The sequence below is a fragment of the Botryllus schlosseri genome, chromosome 13, assembly GCF_051294905.1.
Source record: "Botryllus schlosseri isolate E-star chromosome 13, Bs_hap1, whole genome shotgun sequence".
Taxonomy (NCBI): Eukaryota; Metazoa; Chordata; class Ascidiacea; order Stolidobranchia; family Styelidae; genus Botryllus; species Botryllus schlosseri.
In genome coordinates, this window is record NC_137248.1 from 3,629,370 (window position 1) to 3,653,840 (window position 24,471).

Below are 24,471 nucleotides of genomic sequence, written 5' to 3' on the forward strand. Positions count from 1 at the left end.
AACCGATCTCAGTATTGAACATCGTCAAAATCAATGGATACCAATACCGGCTTTTGAGTAAAATCTGTTTGCGATACATGACGGATCAGCACACAATCGACTTTGGAAACGGAATTACTACCCCAAACTTTAAGTAGAAACCATGAAACTTGGGGCAGTGTTAAATACCACCATCACGACATGACATACCAAGTTTCAAGAGTTTTCATGGTGTGAAACACCATCAAAATCGACCTATAGCAGCAAAGGTCGACTAAACGCATATGACGGTAACCGAGTTCTGCGATAGATACGATTGTTACATCACACCTTAAGGGCACAGAGCTATTGTGCCCCGGTTGCTCGGTAATTTTATGAATAAGAGAGAGTAAATCACTGTTTCTTTATTGTGCGCGGCTTTAAGAGAATAGACAGTGAAAGCTTGTTATGAGCGCTACCGGGGCATGCCCCGGCTAGGCATTCGCAAAGCGAAAACACAGAAGAGAATTTGATTTTCGCAGAGACTTCGTTATATATGGGCATTTACAAGCGAAAGGACAAGAAGAATACCATTTTCGCTGTGATTTCGGTATATATAGATTGGTGTGCGTCTATAAAGGGTAAAGAATTGTTATTGAACAGAATATTAGGTGGGGTAATGCCCCAGTTGCCCTATAGGACGAGCCGCCACTGATATCTATAGGTACTGCCCGTTCAACTGGAAAGTTAGGGCACATTGCATTGAAACAGCAGTGACATAATCTTAGCAGTCTTCACACAACTTTCCTGCAATCCTAATTGAAAACTCCAGACTCCAAGCCAAGCAAGAGTATTTTATAAATATATATTTTTTTCATAAATCGATTTCTCAATATTCTTGTGGGGGCCGCAAGAAGACTAGCTGGGGGCCGCATGCGGCCCTCAGGGCCGCGGTTGGGAATCACTGCTCTAGGTCTAACTGAATGGTAAAAATCGGCATATTGTGAATTGAATTGCCGTTAATTAAAGTGACCGGCTTCAGCACAATTTCAATTCACAGCTGTTTAAGTGACCGATAAAAGTAGGGGCGTAGATACATGCCTGATAAGAGTTTGACCGCGTCGGAGAGTTGGCGGAATCGGTTCACGGAACCAGCATATGCACCAGGTCGACACGGAGACACTAGGTTCGAGGCGTGACTGTACAGTAGTACACTGTAGTCCCTTTTCAATTGATAAGCAGGGCATATTTTAACGAATTTCCGTAGCGTAATAGCTACCACTGTGGCCGCGACGCAGAAGACACAATACTGCATGGTCCCGGCTGAAGTCGCCTTCCACTCAGGGCCTCTGTAGGCGTCGGCGGATTTGAAAAGGTGTGTTTCGAAGCGATTGGCTCAGGTAGGAGTATAAATACAAACTACGTACACGTTCACAAGTCGCGTCGAATTTGCAAATATATAGTCGAATTGATTTAGATTTGGGTGTAAAACTCGTAGCCCACGATCGAAACGTTGTACGACAGTTCTTTCGCGTGGGTGAACTAAAATCGTCGTGGGACAGGCCCATAGTCAAAAATACCTCGCCCGGGTCATGTATTACCAAAATACCGCTTAAACATGTTAGGAATGGTAACGGGCAGATGCCATCAGGCAGATGCTACCAAATCCCTCACATCCAATCCCATATAGGGGTAACTGAAATCGACCATAACAATGTGCTCAAAATCGGCACTATATGCTATTTTCCTTGCTTTGTGGTAAAGAAATCAGGAGAGAAATCGCTAGGCTCTGACTGAATTGTACTTGCTGCTACTTAGATGAGTCTATTAGATTGGATAGGTGTTTTCATGTATATTTAATCCCCGCTAAAGTATACATCAATTTAGGATGAGGTCAGAGTGTCACAAATGTAGAACTACTCGTAGACTTACAACGCTGGCTTGCCTTAACATTTGCTTCAAATTAGAAGTTACACATATACCAGCGGAAGATCTCCATGTGCAACGGTAAAATGAATTTCACGCCCCTGCCATAGCGTTTTCTTCTATCAATATTAAATTCAATTCAATTTGATCTTCCCATCCAGCCACACCTGGGACACGTATGCGATAAGTGGCCATATCCCGCCACTCTGTCAATGAGCCATTTTACAATTTCATCGTCTCAATTTCTGCAGCATAATATCCCAAACCCATAAAACAGAAATATGTGTTCGTATCTGTGCTTATTTTTGAAGAATATCACGGGCAAATTGATGCACGAAGCTATTGTGGAGGTTCATGGCATGCGGTACACTTGGGGTTCAACAGCACAACTGTTATGTAAGATTCCATCTTTTTGTTTGCTCTTACCGACTATGGAGTCACATTTCGCATTCTAGACGTGACTTTTGGCACCACTTCGGATCGGACATACAACGTAGCGAACGTGACTTTAAGTTTTACGAACGGACTTCGCGATACCGGAAGATACAGTTTCCTGTTACCTGCCGATCAAATCATTCCAAACGGCGAAGAATATCTGGCTGGTATCGTCGCGTTGATGGTGATGAAGATGTGATGGAGAATCAAGACGACCTATGATGAAGACATTGCTTCGAATGATTTTACTTTTCGTTACTTTGAATCTCGGCCTACGGGCATAGTCCTAGTATACTACTATACTATAGTAGACCGTGTTTGGATATAGGTCGAGTAATAGAAAACAACGAATTCTTCATGGCATAAGAACGACTGTATGGTTTCAGACGATAGGCGTTTGCATAATTAAAAATGATCTTTACATATACCTCTATAAATTAGAGCTGCGGGGCGACCGGGGCGCTATTAGGGGCACCGAAAGAAGACTGGACAATCAGAGTGAATGTGGACGCTATGGTTTATGGAAAATTGTTTGGGAAAACCCATAAATTATTAGCTCTCTCTGTGTACAGGACTGAGAGTTTTTAGTATATGGTCACGTCGTTCGAGGTAGTGAGAGATGCATGTAATCGATAATCGTCACCAACTCTCCCTATATATTTCGTTGTTATGCATCATTGAGTTTTCTCACTAACCAAGCAATCAATCAATCAATCAAATCCCGAATTAACTAATCAGCTACACTATTGGATGTATAGTTATGAGCATTGAGCACACATTCAAACGCATGAATATCAAACAACGATGACGATGAAGTTTGAACGCATATCGCACCAAAACAAAGTGCGATGATTTGGAAGGGAATAAATTGCCATGTAAGATTGTTTTACCTGATTGTGACACGGACATTGATTAAACCAGGGGTTCTCAACCTTCTTTTGGTCGTGGTCCCTTTTCGGGTTTGCAAATGTTCTGTGGCCCACCTCTTATCCTAGAGTCATAGTCCTGTTCACTGCCAGGCAATCGCAGCTGCCGATATGCCTATTTCTCTAAAATATAGACAATGGACATTTCCCCTTGACTACTAATCATATTTAAATGTAGGCTAGACCTGTAGGAACACGAAATCGCGTCTAGCGCGACGAAAATTTTTCAGTTCGATAGATCTCCTCCAACAAACAACCAACCAGCGTACGAAACATTTTTGGCCCCTTCCAGCTCCCCCCATTGGGGCGTTTGGATTGCGACAGGTACGGCCCCCGAACATCGTGTAACTCTTGTGCACTTCCGTTGTTCCGCTCACGTCGCGAAAACCAATGATCCAATCCCTGCAATAACTGTGTAATTGGGGTTTTAGTTCCACAATGGTAGGGAACAATATAATCTTTCATGGCCCGGTTATTCAAACAATTCTTTGGTGAATGGAATACTTCAGAGAAGTGGAGAAAGAATTTTTTAATATACTAGCTTCACGGCCGGGAATTTTAGACCGACTCCAAATATTATGAGCTGCGCAAAATCTTGAATCCACTACTATTCGTTGCTGTGCCGTATACTTCCACCGGAAATCGATAATTGATAATATATTGCAATTGTGGCTATTTTAATATTACAATAATACGACCTGCCGAAGTAAAGTAAATAAATCTACATCAAATGCACTTCAGTCCGAGTTTAATGCACAGATTTCACACTCTTTTCAAGGGCACGAGACGTATGACACTGCCGGAATGCTTGGTTACTTCAGCAATAACATCCAGTTATTATATATTCGAAATTATTTTCGTTGCTGCTTGCCATAGGTTGTCATAGCAGGGGACAAAAGCCGCCATATCCACAATCATTTTCGACTTTCCCATTGTGACTCCATACGTGCCACTACATGTCATCGGAGTCGGATGAAGAGCTTTATGTATAGCGTACGTAAAATTCGATAATATGAATATCTTTTCAAATATATGAATATATCAAATATAACTAAACTTTCACTAATTCTTCAATTTTCCAAATAGCTCTTGTAGCCCATCTGAAATTACTCCCGTGGCCCACCCTTTAAGAACCCCCGGATTAGGCTACATAACGAATATCGGGTGGCTATTGAACTAGATCAACAAAAAAGTCTACGGGAAAATCTAGTGACTGCGCAAAGAACCTTTCTACATTTGTAAGGATCAGGAGTGGGTTACGGGGCGCTCGATGCATGTTTTACGCAGACGCGGGACGTTGTGTGAAAAAAGTTTGGAAAATACTACAGTAGAGCGGTATACGATTTACAGTTATTTTTAGGCTTTCTTTTGATTCCTATTTTCGGAATGATCAACGTCCACCGTTGCCGTAATGTGGGTTTTATAAAATCTGTATTTGAAATGTTCAAGGGAAATTAAACGCAATATTCACGATTACATTCATGAGAGAATCAAACATGAAAACCAAACATTTTTGATTGTGTGATGTCATTTTACTTCGCGCCTATTACAGTCGTGGAAAATCTCCATCAATATTATTGCTAGCTGAGATAATATGTGATAACCGATAAAGCGAGAAGTGTCGATATGAGTACTTGAGCAGTGAGCAGTTTGATGGCAGTATAGAGTCAAATTTGAATAAAGAATTATTCAATAACTTTTGATGCCCCTAAATCGAATAACGCGCCATAAAAGGCGATGTAATATTCTCCCACATCAAATGGACTCTTTACTACGCGCACTTAGAGACGAATGGGTAAAATGAGATGAGTTTTAAGATGCAATTATTTTCAATTCCAAAAGATTTCCTGGATTTGAGATTCAAGTCAAACATCTTATATAGGTCACAGAAGTGATTAGTAACGAAGTACTTTTTTAAGCACTCGGGTTGGTTTTGCATACTTGCGTACTCGTTTTCAGACTACTTTCACTTCTACTTGAACGGTTTTACGTTTTACACGTCGGATTTTACAAAGTAGAAAGTGGTTTTGGGGCAAGTTGGCATCGAATTAATGTGGATAATCGTCAAAAGAACCGACGCGTGGAATAGCCAGCGCAATAACTTCCGAATATATTATCGACGGTTGTACCTATTTTTTAGCAACTAACAACCGGTTATCATTCGAAGACGCTGCACTAAATCTACTTTTGGGAACTACTCGCATGACTACTTTTCAACCCTATAATGACCATTGTCTACTCCTGCCAAGTAGTTTCGGCACGTCTTTGAAATCGCTACTTATATATACTTATTGCGCCTAAATCCATGCACAGGTTTTCCACTGTGAAAACTACAGAAGTGTTCTAACCATAATAGTAGTGATTGCAGATAATATGGAGACCGACGATTACTCACACATGCTGCATGGAGCGGATTGGTATTTCATTAAAACGTCGACGGGTACATCAAAACACGGAAAGATGTAAGTATGATGATGTGTATACATGTCTAATATTTGTCTATACATAAATCGCCTTTGATTAATCACCTTACAATAAAGTGTAATAACGAGAATACAACAGACAGATGGATAGCAGTAAAATATAACAGTGAAACGCAAGCCTATACCATTTGTAGAAAAAGTGTAGAAGTCACGTTAGAGAGGGGATACAAGTGATAGAATCACAGATTTATATACATTCCAGGCGATAGGTTCACCATGAGGATAATAGTCTTAGGCATTGTGTTTGTCCTAGTATGTGAGAGTCAACAGATATCATATACCGGGTAAGTCTCCAGCAACAAATTGCCGTGCTCTGCAAATTAAGGTATATACGTGGCTGATTCGATTAAAAATGGAGTATAGTAAGCTCCGGAATTGGTCGAGCATTTAAGTGTCACAGTTTTCTAGGACACACGAATGAAGGAAGATCAACCAACAGTTCAGATTTCTACATCTTAGACGATAAAAAATTGCGTAGCCTCGCGCTACATGTGTCAGATGCTGTGATAATCGTGGAACACTAAGTTCGATAACCAAAGTGTTCAATTCTCGGATTCGTGTAGTCAAGTAGAAGCATTTAATAGCTTTTGATTCGTTTGAGTACCTAAATGAATTCCAGAAAATATTCCTCCTTATTTCCTACAGAGAAATGGGAACTCTCTTTGCGATTCATGAATTACTGCTGGTAGTAGGCTAAAAGTGACTCTTTAGTAACGGGAAGTGGGATTCAGACATTTCCACTCGACGTACTATGCTAAAACTCCCGACTACAACTCATAGCCCATAGCAAATATTTATTCGTGGAAGTGCTGTACTGGTCGCACTATGTTTCCCAAAATATATTCGCGTATTTGTAGGTCGGAGGTATGGAGGATGACACCGCGAAACGCTGCGGAACTCAAAAACATCGAAAAGATTGGGGAGAAACACGTGGTAAGAACATCTTGGCGAAATATCGACCGTCAAAACAGCGAGTGTCGTAATAGCGAGGCATACAAAATATCGAGTTAGGATTAGGGGGTCATGTTAGCTTGTGATAGGGCAGGGGTTACTAAAGATGGGTCGCGATCCAAACATGGGTCGCAAATGATCTAAATCTGAGCCGCGACCGCACCCGAGCGATCGTTTAATGTTTATGTGATATTCGCTGGATTTCTTGCAAAAATAATTATTCGCAATCTTCTGTGGCTTTTTTGTTATTGTCCAAGTTCACTGTGGTAGGTACTTCAGCAGTACGCATGAACATGACTACATTACAATGTATAGCTATACGCTATACGTGTCCTAAATTTTCGAAGACACCACCTCCATCAGCTCCATCCTCAGCTTGATTTTGTAAAATTGATCGTCAATTTCAACGATGCAGGAGTCCTCGAGCTTACAGATTAATTCCACGTAAGGAGTTCGGGTATAGAAAAGGATCGAAAATTATTGATTTACGGATAGAGTCCAATACAAGAGAGACGTGCAGAAACAATACCTCGAAGGGTAAATGTCATGTGACATCAGTATAGCAAGAGTTAGAAGTACGTTTGAGGTTACATTTGGCTATTTTATATGGCTTAGTATCACGATACGCTCGCTGTTTTTTACAATGGCTAATTGGAAAGCAAGCTGGTAAGAACTAGCATCTTATCACAGTTGATTTGATTACGAGCTTGAGCTTGCCGGCGCATCATCAACTCAATCGAACATTATCATGATTATGGGATCTTAAATTTTCCTCATCAGCACACACTCGCATTTTAGTGAATTCAGTGCTATGCAGAAGGGCTTTGCCGCAGCCAAAGTCATAGTGATGTCCCAATGCTCAAGTCCAACTGGATTTTGAGAAGAGGAACGGTGTCGAAGGCTATGCGGTACTGGTGCAGGGTCAAATATCGAGTGAACGTGTAAAATTTAAATGTCAAAGTTTGCGTTATGTCCAGATGAAAAGACCATCCAAATATATTTCTAAATGAGGGACTGATGTGAACATCAGATATGGGAATCGAATTTGAGATTAATTTAGTAACCAGTAATAAGACATAAGTCTGCTTATGTCGGGCAACGTACCATCTTATTACAGTAGCATGCCGTTTAACGTTTTTTATTTTCACACGCAGCTAGATTTCTGGAAGGAGCCAACCGCACCCGGTCGGCAGGTGGACTTTTTGGTGAAGCCCGATTTGAAAGAGAAAATAGAGTCAGAACTGAAAAGCATCGGATACGACTTCACTGTCTTCATACCAGACGTGCAAGATCTTATCGATCAAGAGAACCAGAGACAATCAAACGTTAAACGTGTCACCCCGGAAAGTGTGCTGGAATTTGATTACAGTGTTTATCATCCAGCTGAGGAAGTACGTCAATATCAGCTAATTCCGTTGGCCTAATAAATCTTATCTCACTCCTAATAATTAATCCCTTTAAGAATGGCAATTCACCCATGCTACTTGAGAACAGTGAGCAATAAGTAATTGAGTAGAGAGAGAGTCTTTATTTTCATCAAACCAAAATACATAACACACGACGGTGGTGGTGGTACAGAAAATATGCATTCACAGTATTCGGTATTAGATAGGAATGATCGATAAGACCGTGAAGGTCATCTAGTCTGATCATACCAGCATCAAACAGGCACACTTAACTCTGAACAGCCTGGCTGTAAAAAATGTTACGGTGGTTAAAAAAATAAAATGGAAGAAAAATTAAACGATAGTAGCAAATGATCAATGAAGAGGTCGGGCAACAGTGTTAGTGTAACGGCAAGAGGTGATCAAGTAGGGCTTTTTTGAATCGGTTAGGTTGCTAGGATGTGGGTAAGTAGATATTTCCTTTAGACACGGATCTCGTGTAGTGGGAGTGGACATTTTTAGCAGGCATGCAAAAGTCTTCAAACACACGAGGCAAACTATTGGAAAAATATCTGTGAATGACTTTTGATACTTCGAAGCGATACAGTTTGTCAACTTGTAAAATTCGTTGCTTATGGATTAGTTATGCAGTAGTCTGTAGTTATGTAAACATTGAAACATGACGTTTTGCCGCGGTTTTCTTCTTCGTGAAAACGAATATGTTGTTGATCACGACTGTCGGAGACTTCACAGGGTAATATTTCTACTATGTTGAGCAGTTCATGCAATGATTGAAGTCCGTTCAGTCCAATCCGATTCCCGAAACGGTGTGTAGCTTAACTAGATATCTATTATGCAAAATACGGTTATTATAATGTCCGTTCTAATATTGAAGGTCTACGAATGGATTGACTTGGTGGCTAACGAGTTCTCATCCTTCACGACAAAGCACCAATTTGGAATTACTTACGAAGGACGACCGCTGTATTTGCTGGAGTTCAACAAAGGTTCCGCATCACCGACGAAACCAATCATCTTCATTGACGCACTCATCCATTGCCGGGAATGGATCAGCATGGCGTCGCTGCTATTCATTTTCAAAGAGGTTCGATCCGTAATCGCTTGGTATCTGTTCAATGAAAAAGGGACATGTACCACAAAGGGGATAAAAAAATAATAACAAACATATATGTCTATATGTATATAAGTGCATTGAGCAGAAAGAAAGTATGATTGGACTGTATCACGATGACGGCATACTTTTCCACATCATATACTTCAAAATGATGACAAATGTATTTCAGATGCTGACGAACTCAGAATACCAGCATATGATGGATGATGTGCATTGGTATTTCGTACCCATGATAAATATTGACGGTTACATTGAAACTTGGAATGGGGTGAGAATTTGAGTATATCTTCCAGACGCGCAAACCAGAGTATCCGAACAGATGACACATATCACGACCATTCATTTATCCTTAAGCTTTTTCCTATAACGTAAACTCTGCACAGTACATGCACAGTACAGTAATAAAGGTTCATTACATAATCACTTATTCAGTTACCTGCCGTATTTTTTCTCTTACGAATCGATGCTAACTGGTATATGAAGCAGTCTTTAAACTTTATGGGCCAGAGGAACGGCAACTTCATGCACAAGATCAAGATTTTACGATGAAATATCTTACTGGGGAAACTGCCACCACTTGTATTCACGGACAAACTAATTTGATGCCCCCTCTAATGTTTTAACTCCAGGGAATGTTCAATTACAACCCCGGGCAGGGGCGCATTTTACTAGGAAATTCATGATGGAGCATTGGTGAGAACACCGTGCGCCCATTTATGCCTAGTCTCATTTCAGGACCGTTTGTGGAGGAAAACAATGAGTACTGGACCGAGCAGTCTTTGCGCAGGGACAGACGCCAATAGAAACTGGGATGCAAACTGGTCCGGTACGAAGGTCACAATCGATGTCATGACGATTACCCATGACGAGTGTCAGCCGAAAATATTCGGGTTCATTTCAATACGAATTGGATATACGATTTAATTTCTTGTCCTTCTAGGATCGTTTCATCCTCGATTGTCGTAGCATATCATCGAATACATCCAGCATAAAGTTATACCAAATTTCGAATAAAATATGCGGTAGTCATCACCACCTCCCTCCCAAGTTGATTGCCAATTCCTAGGCCACTTATATACATGACAAAATATACCACCAGGTAGCACCGAATCATGGTGAAAGGAGCTGCTCCATTTGCCCGCAAATTGAAAAGCATTTTCTCTGCAATAGGGGAGGGAGCATCTGGATTCCCTTGCATGTACACGTACTACGGACCGACACCCGCGTCGGAATCGGAAGTTCGACACCTGTCAAACTTTGTCCTCAGCCTTGGCGACAGTGTGATCGACGCTTACATCAGCACTCATTCCTATTCTCAACTCATCTTGTATCCGTTTGGGTACTCAGTTGACGACGCACCAGACGCGGATGTTCTAGTAAGTGGGCCTAAACAACATGTGCAAGTGCGTGGGCAAATAAGAATAGGAATGTCAAGCTCGTGCCTTACTGGCCAAATTTGGCACGACAGATTAATTTAAGTGGATGTACTTAAATCGTCAGATTCTTACTTCATGCAATAAATGATGCGAAATGTCTGGGGCTGGCCTGAAATCATTCTGGGGCCACAACTGAATGGTACCATGAATAGATGTTGCTAAATTCCTCACATCCAATGACAAGAAGTTTGATGAAGATTGACCATGAAAAAGGAGCTCCAAACTCACCCCAAATGCATATTTCCCACCCGGGAATTGCGCGTACGGATATCACGCGAAAAATCGTTAGGCACCTTGATATATACTCGGAGACGTGCAAAGTTGTCTTATCTTATTATTATTTGCTTCAGATTATGGATGTTACAATTTAAGGCCCCCATCAGGCGTATGTGGCCCAAGGCAATATGAATTTGACTCCTTGGTTTAGATTCTACTCACGAAAACGTTTGCTACCGTCATTAAAAGTAACAAAAATTTGATTTCCCAGTCCCGCTATATGGCTAAAATATCGGAACGATAAGTGACAATATCCCATTATCAGGACAATGCACTGTTATGTACGTTCAATTCTCTCAATTTCAACGGCGTAAAATCCCAAACCTTGTCCATGAAAACGAATTCTGCTATTTGATCCCCGCTTATATTTTTAGAATGTCACCGGGAAATTGATGCACGATGCCATAGATGCGGTCCATGGCATGTACTACACCTGGGGTTCAACAGCACAAGTGTTATGTAAAATTGCATTTTTCGTTGGTTCACGCTTGCTATGCAGTAACCTTTGACATAAATTACCTTCAGATGTGGCTTCTGGTGCCACCACGGATTGGACATACGACGTGGCGAACGTGACCCTAACGTATACGTACGAGTTACGTGACACCGGACGATACGGTTTCCTGCTACCTGCCAATCAAATCATTCCGAACGGCGAAGAATATCTGGCGGGTATCGAAGCGTTGAAGCAATATGTGATGGAGAACCAAGACGACCTATAATGATAACATGAAAGAGATACATTGCTCCGAATGATTTTACGATTTGTTTTGTTGGATCCTAGACTGTACGATGCTGGTATAGTAGGCCATGGTTGGATATGGGTCGTCGACAACAATAAATTCTTCATGATAAAGATGACAGTGCACTTGTATAGTTTGAGGTGATTAGATTTCATAGAACTGAAAAGAGCTATGCGTATTGCTTATGCTCGTGTAGTACAGTGTTTTGGAGTTATAATTATGCTCATTGCGATTCCAATTTGTTGACCAATAACGTCTTCCATATCCATAACGTAGATTGAAGGATTTAGATCTTAAAAATTGATAGGAACAGGGAAAAGTAAGCACGATATTCACGATTACATTTATACTTGGCGGTGCTCAACACGTGTTCGAAGTCGAGAGCAAGATTTTAAAGAGAACCAATCATGAAACACCAGGACCTTCGATATTGCGATGTCATTTTGATTCATTTTCCTTCGCGTTTAACAGTTGCTGTCAAACTTTCGCCTATGTCAATATTCGTTCTGGCTGAGATAATAAGCGATAACTTATCAACTGAACAATTAAGAAACGAGCAGTTGGTTGGTAGTAGAGTCAAATTTCAGTAAATAAAAGCTTGCTACCAGCTTTATAATGACCAAATAAGACCTGATAAAGGGCGATATATATTTCTCAGTCATACTCGCACATGGAATGAACTCTTACATTACCCATTTAAGGATGGGCGGATGCGATTAGATGAGTTGATGGATGATATGATTTTCAATTTCAAGTCCAAGTCCCGTGATAGCGTACATTCATCGCTAACAAGCATCCAAATTCAAATGATTGAGAATTATATATTTACATTGTACATTGTACATTTGTACATGCAAATCCTTTGAAAAAAAATCGCCGAATCAAATCCGGTCCAAAGCTCTTCAAAATCTCCAACCCTAGATCCAAATCTAAATTTGAATCCACCTAATCTCTGTTGGCTGGAAGCAGTAGCATTACGGCACGGCTTATGACCTTTTGTGGTCTCTGCATGTATGCATTAGATTCCTGTAAAGTTGTTGTGTCCACGCACGCAAGTTGATTTATGAGTTTACATGCTATTATATCATCCCATGTCATCAATTTCCAATAAATGGAACACGCGTAACGGGCCCTGTGTCTATAACTTTCAACTGTACAAGCGCTTATCATACGGTAAATGTGTGCGCTTGTAAATAGTAACAGGCATATGAACTCTTTATAGCTGAACCCAGAATATCATGTTATATATCGTAAGCCTACTTTATTTGAACAGTGCGAAAGAGAATATGTGCATTCCTTCGTACCACAAATAATGGTTAGCTACTTAAATATAAATGGAAAAGTGAGCAACCCCCATTGTATTTACACTTTTTGAATATGCCTTTATGGGACATTGGTAAATTATATATTGACTTTTGTTACCAATATGCGGCAACTTTGTTTGATGGGATAAAAAGATTTTAGGAGATATACCTAGATTGCCTCCATCTTCACTCATTTACCTATCATCGCGCAATAACAGCTGTAATGTATTATCGACATATCATTTCAGTGTTGGCAGCAACTGTTGTATTTGCCGATTCAGCACATAAAACATCGTAAGTAATACAGGTGAAGATATTTATAACTATAGTATTATTAATATTGTAGTAGTTTTAAGTGATGAATATCACATCAATAGTCTTTAGCATCACGGGCTGTAATTAAATTGAGGTAAAACGGCGGGGAGATAGCGTAGTGGTAACGATACGCACCCACCAGTCTGACGGATCCGGTTCGATTCCCATCGGAGGTTTATCTGGGCTCCTCTTCCCCCGCCGTCGCCGTTCTTACTGCGACAAAAAAGCCCAGAAAAAGACCCGACGAAAGGAAGCACTCACAAGGAACGGAAGCACTCACAAGGAACGGAAAGAACTAGAAAGGGTCGGGGCTTGTTAGAGTAAAGGATTTATTGATGCGTGTCGTTCGACATCCTCCTATCTCTTCATGACATCGCATTGTACATTGTGTGTGACTTGTTCAGATGAAATAACCCATCGATGTTATGTTATGATGTTAAGACTGCTACAACTGTAGTTAGTACTGCAGTCAACACACGAAATGATCAATTTCTCCCACCGTCTGTTTTAGCGAACGTCAGGTGTGGCGGATAGTTCCTTCCAGTGCGGAGGAAATACAGAAATTGCGAGATATCGGCGTAATATTTGAGGTCAGTATATTTGATCCTGTATATACAGTTAAGTTGCAATGCAGAATCTATTAAAATGTGTGCGTGGGACAGCTTCCGGTATCGGGGATACGAATGGATGCTATATGCTACTTTTGAAACTGATATAGCATCAATTTGTAGCTGGACTTTTGGAAGGGCCCGACAACCATTGGGAGAGCTGTAGATTTCCTAGTGACGGGTGAAAAGCGTGCAGAAGTTACTGCAGCGTTGGAAAGGAATGGATTAACCGCTGTTGAGGCGTACATTCATGACGTCGACAAGTTGATTGCACAGCAATTCAAGCCCACTCCGAGATCCGCTGCTCGTACTGTGGCCGATTTTGATTATTCCAACTACCACTCCGCTGAAGAGGTACGACTGAATCAACAGTCCAGAGTTTATTTCACCGATGCATATTGCATTTTCGATCGTACCTTTCTAGATTTATGGTTGGATGGACTTGGCGGTGCAAGAATATGGTGGATTCGTAACCAAGAAACAAATTGGAGTTACTTACAACGGTAATCCGATTTATGTTCTGGAGTTCACGAAAGGTATATCGTCACCGCCGAAGCCGAAGATTTTCGTGGACGCTCTTATTCACTGCAGAGAATGGATAACGACCGCCTCTTTGATGTACATCTTTAAAGAGGAAAGTTTGCTAGTATGCAATAACGGATATGCGCGGTTTACCCGATAGTAACGAATTAAAGTGGTGCGGTTTACTAATCTGTGCTTGTAACATACAACGCTGTTCGCCATTGGTTGCGAACAGAAGTATTCTTCCTGTTCGAAGTAATAATGTACGTTTTGGCTACTTGCACTATACTTACTCAGGTAGTTGTGTTTTAAACTAATTCCACTTCTACTTGAACGATGTTAAAATAAGCAGAACTATTTACTATTTACTTTTTACATTATACTGATTTAGCAAAGTAGAAAATAGTTTTGTGATGCGTTTGCGTCACATTAATGCGAGAAACCTACTCAAGAACCGGGTGAAATAACCACCACAATAACTTCTGAATATATCTTGGAAGATTTTACGTATTCATTGGGTCATTAGAAAAGTTCAAATTTTTGTCAAAATTGTAGCGTTGACCAAAGGCAAAACTTTTGTGCAAACTGCATTTCGTTGGTATCGTAGAGGTTGCGCTATCGGTGAACTTTTTTACACCGTGTGCACTACTTCACAGTCTTACGGTTGTGGATGGGTAATTGTCTACTCATTGTGAATCATAAACCATCGAATGAAATAAATAAATTGACGTGGCGTGATGATCGTCATACCGAAAAACAAATGAAATTTTTGTTAGGTCACCAGTTTTTTTACAAGCTCACGCCGATATCTTAAATCTGAACCTGAAGGTTGATTGCGTGATCTACATCGTTTCTTATAGCACAGTAGTTCTCAACATACGGGTAGATCGCGAGATGTCAACATATTGTCATATTTGGGTTGCGGCCTGAAAAGGTCGATGTATAAAACATTGTCGGCAAGAAGCAGTGAACTTCAACGGCGCCAGCAAACAATTGCTGATGTTGAACGTTTTTTCTAAATTCTTGCCAAGCTACTTTGCAAAGATTGACGGTTTCAACCAGAAATGAAGTACAGTTCTAACGTTATGCGAAACAATGCCAAATTTTAATACTTGGAAGTGAAATTTTGTCAAAATTAAGTTCTTGTAGGTCAAAGAATAATCACTCTCGTCATTAATAATTTTGCGTTATTTGCGAAGACGAACATTGCAGATTCAAAAGTAGTCCATCACCCATTAACTGTCAAAGAAACCCCGGCCAAATCAAATGTTAGAAACTAATTATACTTCAGTACATTTCGGCCCTCCCCTTTTCTACGTTTACTTGCAGTAGTTTTGACACGTCTTCAAATCGCCTATTTGAAATTGAGTAAAAATCTACGGCGTTACCACATCTACTGGAGTACCAACGATGAATACGTGACCACTTCTGACACTAGGTCACTTTCTGGTATGGAAGCATCAGATTCTGCGCTGTGTAAGATATACAGCATTGTGCCTACAATAATAGTAGAAATCTAATTGCAGATGCTGCAGAACGCTGATTATTCGCACATGCTGGACGAAGCGGATTGGTATTTCATTCCAATGATAAACATCGATGGTTATATCAAAACGTGGGAAGAGGTTAGAATAAAACTTGACCCGACAATGTCTGCGACAAAAGTGTGGTATTGATGTGTTGCTAATTTCAAGGATCGTCTTTGGCGCAAAACAGTTCACCCCGGCGCCAGTAGCGCTTGCGATGGCGTGGATGCAAACAGGAATTTCGACGCAAAATGGTCAAGTAAGAATACAGGAAAAGAAAGACATTGTTAACTAGGGCCGGACAAAGTCGAGTCAAATCAGTTTAAGTGATTCCGAATTTCGATACCTAAGTGTTGGAGGTTTACCTAGGCTCCTCCTCGCCACCTCATCCGCGTCAGCGGTGTCTTACAAAAGCCTAGAGGTGGGCCGTGCTATAAGTCGGCAGTTACGGAAATAAGAAGAATATCGGCCTGGTGTAAATGACCATAGTAGTCGACAAACACCATGAATACCCCCAAAACAAACAAACAAACAAGTTTAAGTGATGTGGCAAGATCAAATATGTACCTTATATGCCACTACAGATAATGTAATGCTAGTCGTGCATCACATTAAAGACGATTTGGTATTTAGTATATCGTACCTATTTCATAGCAATTTCTGACAAAGCTGCGCGTTGATTACGAATTCTAAGATATGTCATTCTAATTAACGTGGATATATATAGTATTGTGGTACAAGTTTCGTATGCATGGATGCGATGATCAGTCGAGGTTTCGAGGCTTCCACGGTGGAAAAATAGTATCGATAATATAATTGTCTTTGATAAATTACATTTTAGGGACGAAGAGCGTATGATTTAAGTACTCGATAAGAATAATATTTCGACTCGAATCACTAGAAGTAATAAAATTGTTTCGACGCGACACTCCGATCCGGATGAGTGCCGATTTCCAGGCGTAGAGTCCTGTCTGCTGTTATTCGCCTGCCTACAATCAAGCAACCAAAATCGAATAATGATGTCGACTTACGATTTGCTTCAAGAATACTAAGATGCTTTCAGTGCGATTCGCCATAGTGCTTGCTCGTCCGATGCTCGACGGAACGGAGTATGGGAGGAGATTGACGAGGACAATAAATAGCACAGGAGACAAATGAAACAGTAATCGAGCAATCCAATCGAATAGAATCGGGCAATTATAATGATTACATACACGAAATACAAATGAAGAAGAGCGTTTGGATCGCACACTGATTCTCTAAAAAACACGAGTCACTTGATGTAGAATATAACATGCGCAATCGCTAACAACTAGATTCAGATTCGAGTACGTGATCGAACAATCGTGTCAAGCCCTATTGATAGCAACCAGGGTTGTATATTGACTCGAGTAGGACTGGAGTCGCAATTTTTCGCTGACTCGGCCAAGTGTTATAACTGGACACATTCTGTGTAACTTATTCAAGTCACGTATATCAGAACCGCTGTTTGAAAAATAGGCTCAAAAATTGTACTTTATATGTTTGAATAAAAATAAACATAGTTACAGTGAGAAAATGGCTATGCTATGAATTCGAGGCATTCGATATCACCCAAAGAGTTTTACAGTGTGTTAAATGTGAATTTAACCTGACTTGAAATCGATACTGAACAGTAAACTCTATCACTTTAACTACGAATCGAGTTATAACACTATGACTCGGACTCTATCGGTTGCTCCCCGATTTGAACTGGGACTTGACTCGGTTGTGACTTGAAAATGTTTCGACTTGACCCGCGTCAAAACTATACAAGTCTAATTGACTTGTAACTCGTAAACTTCTGTGACTTGGTTTCAACCCTGATAACAAGTATAATGTTCATTTCCGATTTCTTCAGTGCCCGGAGCCTCTCCCCACCCGTGCTCGTTTTCGTATTACGGACCGACCCCAGCCTCCGAGTCTGAAGTTCGTAACCTGGCATCTTACGTTCTTGGCTTCGGTCGTGGCAACATCAGCGCTTACCTCACAGTGCACTCATATTCTCAACTTATTCTCTACCCGTACGGTTTCACCGCGGAAGAAATTCCGGAATATGACTTTGTGGTAAGAAATTGATGGGACCTACGGCAGTTTTGACAACTAGAAAATTTTGATCTTTTCCGAATTAGAGTTGTAGCTTGACAATTTTTAAAGTAGTTCAGAATTGGAATTACCGAATTTGCAAAAGCTTGAAATTCGAATTTAATTCCGGATTAGAAATACATACCGCAGAGATCAAGTTGAGCTCGTAATCTTGCCCAAAGAGCTGCTATGTATAGAAGTGTAAGTAGCCCAAAAACACCACCACTTGAGTGCGTGGTGCAAATATAGGCAAAGGTTACTTTATTACTCAGTAAAAGTAGAAGTACTTCAATACTGACCACTACTGACAAAGTAGGCCTCGCGTCATCAGTATATTTGCTATAACTGTTATTATTGGTCATTTAATCACATGGTGTTATTGTTAATTACCGTAGTATATACATTTTCGATGGACCATATCTCTAAAAATTGGAGCCGCATGCGTCACACCATTCAGGTGGTGGATATAGGGATATGCGTAAAATGTAAACACGCTATAGTGCAATGGAAAGGAAAATATGATATCGAATTCAGCAAAATCTGTTCTGCAGTTCAGTATGCCGATTATTCTCAGGACGAAACCGCCAAGAGGATGCACGATGCCATCAAGGCTGTCCACGGAAAGGAGTACATCTACGGTCCATCATCAACCACCATCTGTGAGCATTATGTCTAGGGCTGTGTTTAAAAAGGAAAATGCTTTTAAGATCCAGATTATAACTGTTCCCTTGTTTAAAACATGTTTGTTATTACATTTATTACATTCATTTTGTCAGTCACCAGCCTACGATATGTTTTAAATGTAGCCCAAATTATGCATGGTCAACTTGAAGTTGTTTTAGTTGTTACTAAACCCGATGCTCTTTCAAGATGTCACGTCTGGAACTACCCAGGATTGGGCATACGACCAGGCAGGGGTGACACTCACGTACACTTACGAGCTACGAGACACTGGAAACTATGGCTTTATACTGCCAGCAGACCAAATAATGCCACAAGGAGAGGAGTTTCTTGCTGGTATGGAGGAGCTGAAAAAGGTTGTTTTGGAAAACTGGCAGTCATGATATAGTCGTAACAATGTAATGACATCGAACTGTTAAAATACATAGTGGGTTGTATGAAATGCGTGTGATATTTCTGATGTGGCGACAATATGTAGAGGCAGGTTTCCGTAACGCCGGGTATGTGCAGTTTACCGATGATCCAGTAGGCTTATCACCGGTAAGCTCCACCAGCCGAGTGGTATATTTATTTTTCCAAATTGCATCAATGATAACTGGATACTGGTGCAGTGTATATTCATAATGATATAATATCGAACCCTCACAATGCACATAGACTGCATGTCATTGGAGTCCAAACTGTACGTGGTGTCAAAGGAATGTAAGTATGCATGTCTAAAGCGAGGTTGGTCAGTAAATATTTAGCGACGCTTCTATCGTTCATTGTGTGACCAGAGATGAAAGTAGGCAAAAATCGGCAGGCAATTACAAACGCATTACAACGCGGTGTTCGAGTATGCACATTTTGATCTTTGCGTGGTCGTAGGACGGAAATGGCAATGTTGCCCCTCAAATTTTGGGTTTTGGCGCTGTCGCGTTATGTTCTTTTCATTAAGTCAGTGATATCTGTCATTGTAGCGCGAAAGATCATCAGATTCCGCTCACAAAATATAGTGAGATTGAGTATAGTGCAGCATAGGAATCCTAACCAAAATGAATGGTTAATTGAAGTGGATTGTTTATATTTTGTTAAATAATGATCAAGTTTAAATGTTCCGTCATGATTGGTTTCACGTTCGTGTAACTATGCTAGCAGGTTTTATTGATATGGTTATAGCCTCGATTTAAATTATGTTTAAAATCCGTTTGCTAGCGATTACAGTAATACTCTTCGAATTTCAAAGTTCCGGAAGGTATGTATCTTACATAGATTCTACCCCCATTCTTGGATAAAGCAAATCCTCTTCTAGTCAGCAGGTCTGGCGAGTGGTGCCGACAACTCAAAATGAAATCATTCGCTTGAGAGAGCTCGGGTCGACGCTGAAGGTGTTTCCTTGCAAAACGCGACATTGTTACAGCTATCACTAAAATATACCTCTCTTCTTAGATTGATTTCTGGATAAAACCATCGCAAGTAAATCGACCTGTTGACTTCCTTGTGGAGTCGGAATACGAGAAAGAGATATCCCATTCTCTGAGTGTTTCCGGATTGCCACCACACTCCGTGTACATCAAGGACGTGAAATCGTTGGTTGGTCAGCAGGTGGCAGAATCGAAATTGGCAAAGGCTGCATTTACTGTGGCTGATTTCGACTATTCGGTTTACCACAGAGTTGAAGAGGTAATCAACAACAAATTATATGCGCTCCCTATACAGTGTTGGGATGACTCGAGTCAATTTTTTTGTATGATTTGACTTGACTTGACTCGATTCACTTTGCAAAAATGACTTGACTTTACTCGGCAGTTCAGAAATGTGGATTGACTCGTGACTAGGAGCAAAAGTTACGAGTCAATTTCAAGTCATCAAGTAAACGGTGTCTATTAAATCTCTGTATCTTGTTTATGTTCGGATTACTGTATTCGCGATACGCCTGTGTGACTTCTGAAAGCAACCAGTCATTCACTGATTGTACCTTTCACTGATCCCCCCTTGTTACATCACAAATAAATTGAACGAAAACGAAATGATTGCAGCTTACGTTTATGAACTAGAAGTAGAATAATAATCTAATAGCAACGTATCTCTGTTTCTCAGACGGCTCAGTGCTTAGATCGCGAAGTGCCCACCTTAACCACCTCTTGTATGATTTGAATCGAACGATTTTAGTTTGTGCGTTTATATTCTCACAGATATGTAGATGGGTAGTGTATTATACCATATCAATTTGTTTCAACTTTGCGACGCTTCGTATTCGTTCCTGTATTATGGCTCACGTATTCCATTAGCTGCTCTACGTCTGCGTGAGCGATACAAGGCATTTTTGCGTGTATATTTCACTTTATACTCGTTATTTAATTCAGGATATATGACCGATACATCTGTCTTTCACATATCTAGCAAAATGTAATGACTTTAAATCATCGCTCATGCTTCGAAAATTCAATTTGACTTGAATTGTGACTTGACTCGTAACTTGACCTGACTTGACTCGACTTGACTCGAGTCACCTCCAAAAAAACGAGTGACTTGACTTGACTCGAGTCAAAATGTGCAATGACTCGAAATGACTCGTGACTCGAAGGTAGTGACTTGATCCCAACACTGTCCCTCTGTCGCCTGTCTTTGTATAGTTGAGGGTCATCGACTGATTTTATATAAAGACCACTCCAAATCGTAGTCCTACGGAATATTACCTTCCGGTATTCATGGTCAGATATAATAAATGTATATTTTTGACAAATCGACATGAATCCATTCAGTCTTGTGAGCAATATGTCCTGTATAAGCATAATGAACATATATTGAAATAAGTTTAAAATGTATGTCTAAATCAACAAATGTTTGTTATGAAGTAGCCTATACTTGGAAACGTTAGTTTTCCAAATTGAATAACGAAAGAATTAAATTGAGAAGAGTTGAATAAAATGGCAGTATTTCAAAAATTGAGTAATCAGAAGTTCCGAAATTTCTGAATGGTGAGTATTTTTGCAAACTATATTGTTGTAAACAGCATTAAAATCCACGATTTGCACGATTGCATGAATAAATCGCATATAAAGATCTTCCGCCTGACGTCGTCATTTCTAGATATACGCATGGATCGATATGGTGGCAGAGGAATATGAATCATTTACCACAAAGCGGCAAATAGGTACGACCTACGAAGGAAGGCCAATATACGCTTTGGAATTCGCGAAGGAATCTTCAAATCCAAAACCGAAAATATTCGTGGACTCCTTGATTCACTGCAGGGAGTGGATAACAACAGCCTCGCTGATGTTGGTCTTCAAACAGGTCCGAAAAATAAATTAACATGATTGCATCCTATGTTACCTTCCAGTTTCGATTGAGGCGCAGCCAAACTTGACAAGGGGACCAGAGAAGTTTATGATCGCGACCCCACCCCACAATACAATGGTGTTGAATGACTTGTGAATACTTACGGGTGATGCTCAGATGCATTGGATCAGATGTCGAGGATTCACGCTCGTGAATACTCTGAAACAGTACTACATAATAGCCAAATATAATCTTCATGTAGGAAAGGTTTAAGGAGCTTATGACCATGTGAATCCCACCAGGTTCCAAATACGCACTGATGCACAAACTGGAATCCTAAAAAAAAAACAGGAATAGCCTCAATTAAACTTTGCTTCGTTAAGATGCTGCAAAATGACGACTACGCCAGTATGTTGGACGAGGTTGATTGGTACTTCGTTCCGATGATAAACATCGACGGATATGTAAAGACTTGGCAGGAAGGGGTGAGCCGTTTTCATATAGAATTAAGCGATTGCGGGGATCATCGAAAGTGATTTCAGGGTCGATTGTGGCGCCAAACGACGCGGCCTACTGCGAGCAGCGCTTGTCCCGGAGTGGACGCAAATAGAAACTGGGACGCATATTGGTCGTGTGAGATAATATTACTTCGACCGTAACCTGGCCCCACAATTGAAACGTGCCTCTTTTCAGTGCCTGGGGCTTCTCCGTATCCGTGCGATTATGATTACCACGGACCTACTGCTGCTTCTGAATCGGAAGTGAGAAACTTGGCCAGCTATGTGCTTGGTTTTGGATACGGAAACATTAGCGCGTATCTGACAGTACATTCGTACACTCAACTTATTCTATATCCGTACGGGTATGATGATGTCTTGACTCCGGACAACGCTTACTTGGTAAGATGAATCGCCACTAGTGCTTGTCCGAATCGAATAAGGTTCTAGTCTAGGCGAGTATTATCATCATAGCATCATAACAGTATGAATGATAAGGAAAGTTTAAATATGTAGGCCTACCTGTTACTCCACCACAAAGAATGTAATGCCTGTTCTACCTCTCATTAAAGATTATTTGGTATTTGTCGACCATACTTATTCCATTGGGCCTTCTGACCATGCTGCGTGTAAACCATACGACTTCACAGATATGTTATCTCCGCTAACGTATAACCTTGAACGGCATGTTCGGTGTGCTGTGATACGGCCAATCGAGGTTTACATCAGGAGAAAATAGTATCGAAACTATAATTATCGTGGATAAAGAGCGTATAATTCAATCGTCAACAAAAGCAAACATTCTCAATGACTTCCCGTTCGCTGCTATTACAGGACTCAACAGCTAAAAAAATGGCCGACGCAATAGAGGCCGTCCACGGCAAAAAATATGTCTATGGACCTTCGGCGACAGGGATTTGTGAGTATGCGTTTCCGATCACGGTAATCGTCTTTAACAAAATGAAACTTTCGTAGATGTAACTTCTGGGGCGACGGATGACTGGGCCTATGACGTGGCTGGAGTTACGCTGTCATACACGTATGAATTGAGAGACACTGGAGAGTACGGATTTCTGCTACCGCCCGAACAGATTTTACCGCAGAGCGAGGAGCTGCTCGAGGGATTCGTGGCGTTAAAGGATATAGTAGTGGCAAACTTTTGAATGGCTGAAATACGACATGTAATGATAACCACCCATATTAGATTTCGGACATGCATGAAGATCAGTCGATTGTGCAGCAAAGACGAAATACATTCAACTGCATTTGAACATAGGCGTTATGTGCTGATGCTGAACGTCACGAGTTGAGCGCCGGTACCGTACGGCTATACTTAGCGTATCTAATTCGACGTGTTTCGTAAGGTACAGTTCTGAATAATGTCTGCTGGCAACTACCTAAAAATTGTTCTCTGCCTTAATCGTGCATGCGAAAGTGCAACGGTGAAGAAGTGATTACCTCGGCAATAATTCGATTCAATTTCATTAGCCAGCTCTGGCAATTGCTGAGTCCTAATCTTTCCCAGCACATTGTGACCATTACCAAGAGAGCGACCAACAAACGCAAAAAAACACGAGGCACACGACAATTACCATGTAGTATCGAGGGACTTGACTTGACTCGAGTCAAAATGCGTAATGACTCGATATGACTTGTGACCGAAAGGTATTGACTTGACCTCAACACTGCCGTGACACAGTGTAATACCGACTTACCAAGGGTGCTGGGTGCTGTGAGAAAATGAGGTGAACAGGTTTTCGGTTGACATAGAACACAAATAGTTGTGGCGAGATAGCGCAGTGGTATAATACGCGGCTGCAACACCCATGGGTGCGGGTTCGAGTCCGACCGAGGTCGACTTCCGAATTCCGATACCTAAGTGTTGGAGGTTTACCTAGGCTCCTCCTCGCGACCTCATCCGCGTCAGCGGTGTCTTACAAAAGCCTAGAGGTGGGCCGTGCTATAAGTCGGCAGTTACGGAAAAATAAGAAGAATAT

At 40.9% G+C, this 24,471-nt stretch overlaps 4 protein-coding genes across 4 annotated transcripts; all 4 read left to right on the forward strand.

Annotated features, from left to right (window-relative positions):
• The first annotated feature begins 1,409 nt into the window (after window positions 1-1,409).
• On the forward strand, window positions 1,410-2,746 carry LOC145454562 (uncharacterized). Its single transcript, XM_080332542.1, has 2 exons — window positions 1,410-2,280; window positions 2,340-2,746. The coding sequence occupies exons 1-2, from the start codon at window positions 2,166-2,168 to the stop codon at window positions 2,516-2,518; spliced, it is 294 nt and encodes a 97-aa protein (XP_080188668.1). The 5' UTR covers window positions 1,410-2,165; the 3' UTR covers window positions 2,519-2,746.
• A 3,061-nt stretch (window positions 2,747-5,807) lies between these two features.
• Window positions 5,808-19,155, forward strand: LOC145454228 (carboxypeptidase A1-like). The gene is made up of 14 exons (XM_080332232.1): window positions 5,808-6,012; window positions 6,586-6,661; window positions 7,834-8,070; window positions 8,960-9,169; window positions 9,369-9,467; window positions 9,935-10,025; window positions 10,370-10,575; window positions 11,286-11,370; window positions 11,437-11,630; window positions 15,930-16,028; window positions 16,098-16,188; window positions 17,809-18,014; window positions 18,607-18,691; window positions 18,903-19,155. Exons 1-14 carry the CDS (start codon window positions 5,945-5,947, stop codon window positions 19,094-19,096), a joined length of 1,941 nt encoding a protein of 646 aa, XP_080188358.1. The 5' UTR covers window positions 5,808-5,944; the 3' UTR covers window positions 19,097-19,155.
• Window positions 11,629-14,942, forward strand: LOC145454560 (carboxypeptidase A1-like). Its single transcript, XM_080332540.1, has 4 exons — window positions 11,629-13,252; window positions 13,785-13,863; window positions 14,005-14,235; window positions 14,306-14,942. Exons 1-4 carry the CDS (start codon window positions 13,182-13,184, stop codon window positions 14,561-14,563), a joined length of 639 nt encoding a protein of 212 aa, XP_080188666.1. The 5' UTR covers window positions 11,629-13,181; the 3' UTR covers window positions 14,564-14,942.
• Window positions 19,156-19,277: 122 nt separating the features above from the next.
• Window positions 19,278-23,749, forward strand: LOC145454557 (carboxypeptidase B-like). Its single transcript, XM_080332535.1, has 9 exons — window positions 19,278-19,947; window positions 20,005-20,080; window positions 20,142-20,375; window positions 21,786-21,992; window positions 22,361-22,462; window positions 22,520-22,610; window positions 22,671-22,876; window positions 23,309-23,393; window positions 23,450-23,749. The coding sequence occupies exons 1-9, from the start codon at window positions 19,886-19,888 to the stop codon at window positions 23,635-23,637; spliced, it is 1,251 nt and encodes a 416-aa protein (XP_080188661.1). The 5' UTR covers window positions 19,278-19,885; the 3' UTR covers window positions 23,638-23,749.
• Window positions 23,750-24,471: the final 722 nt, after the last annotated feature.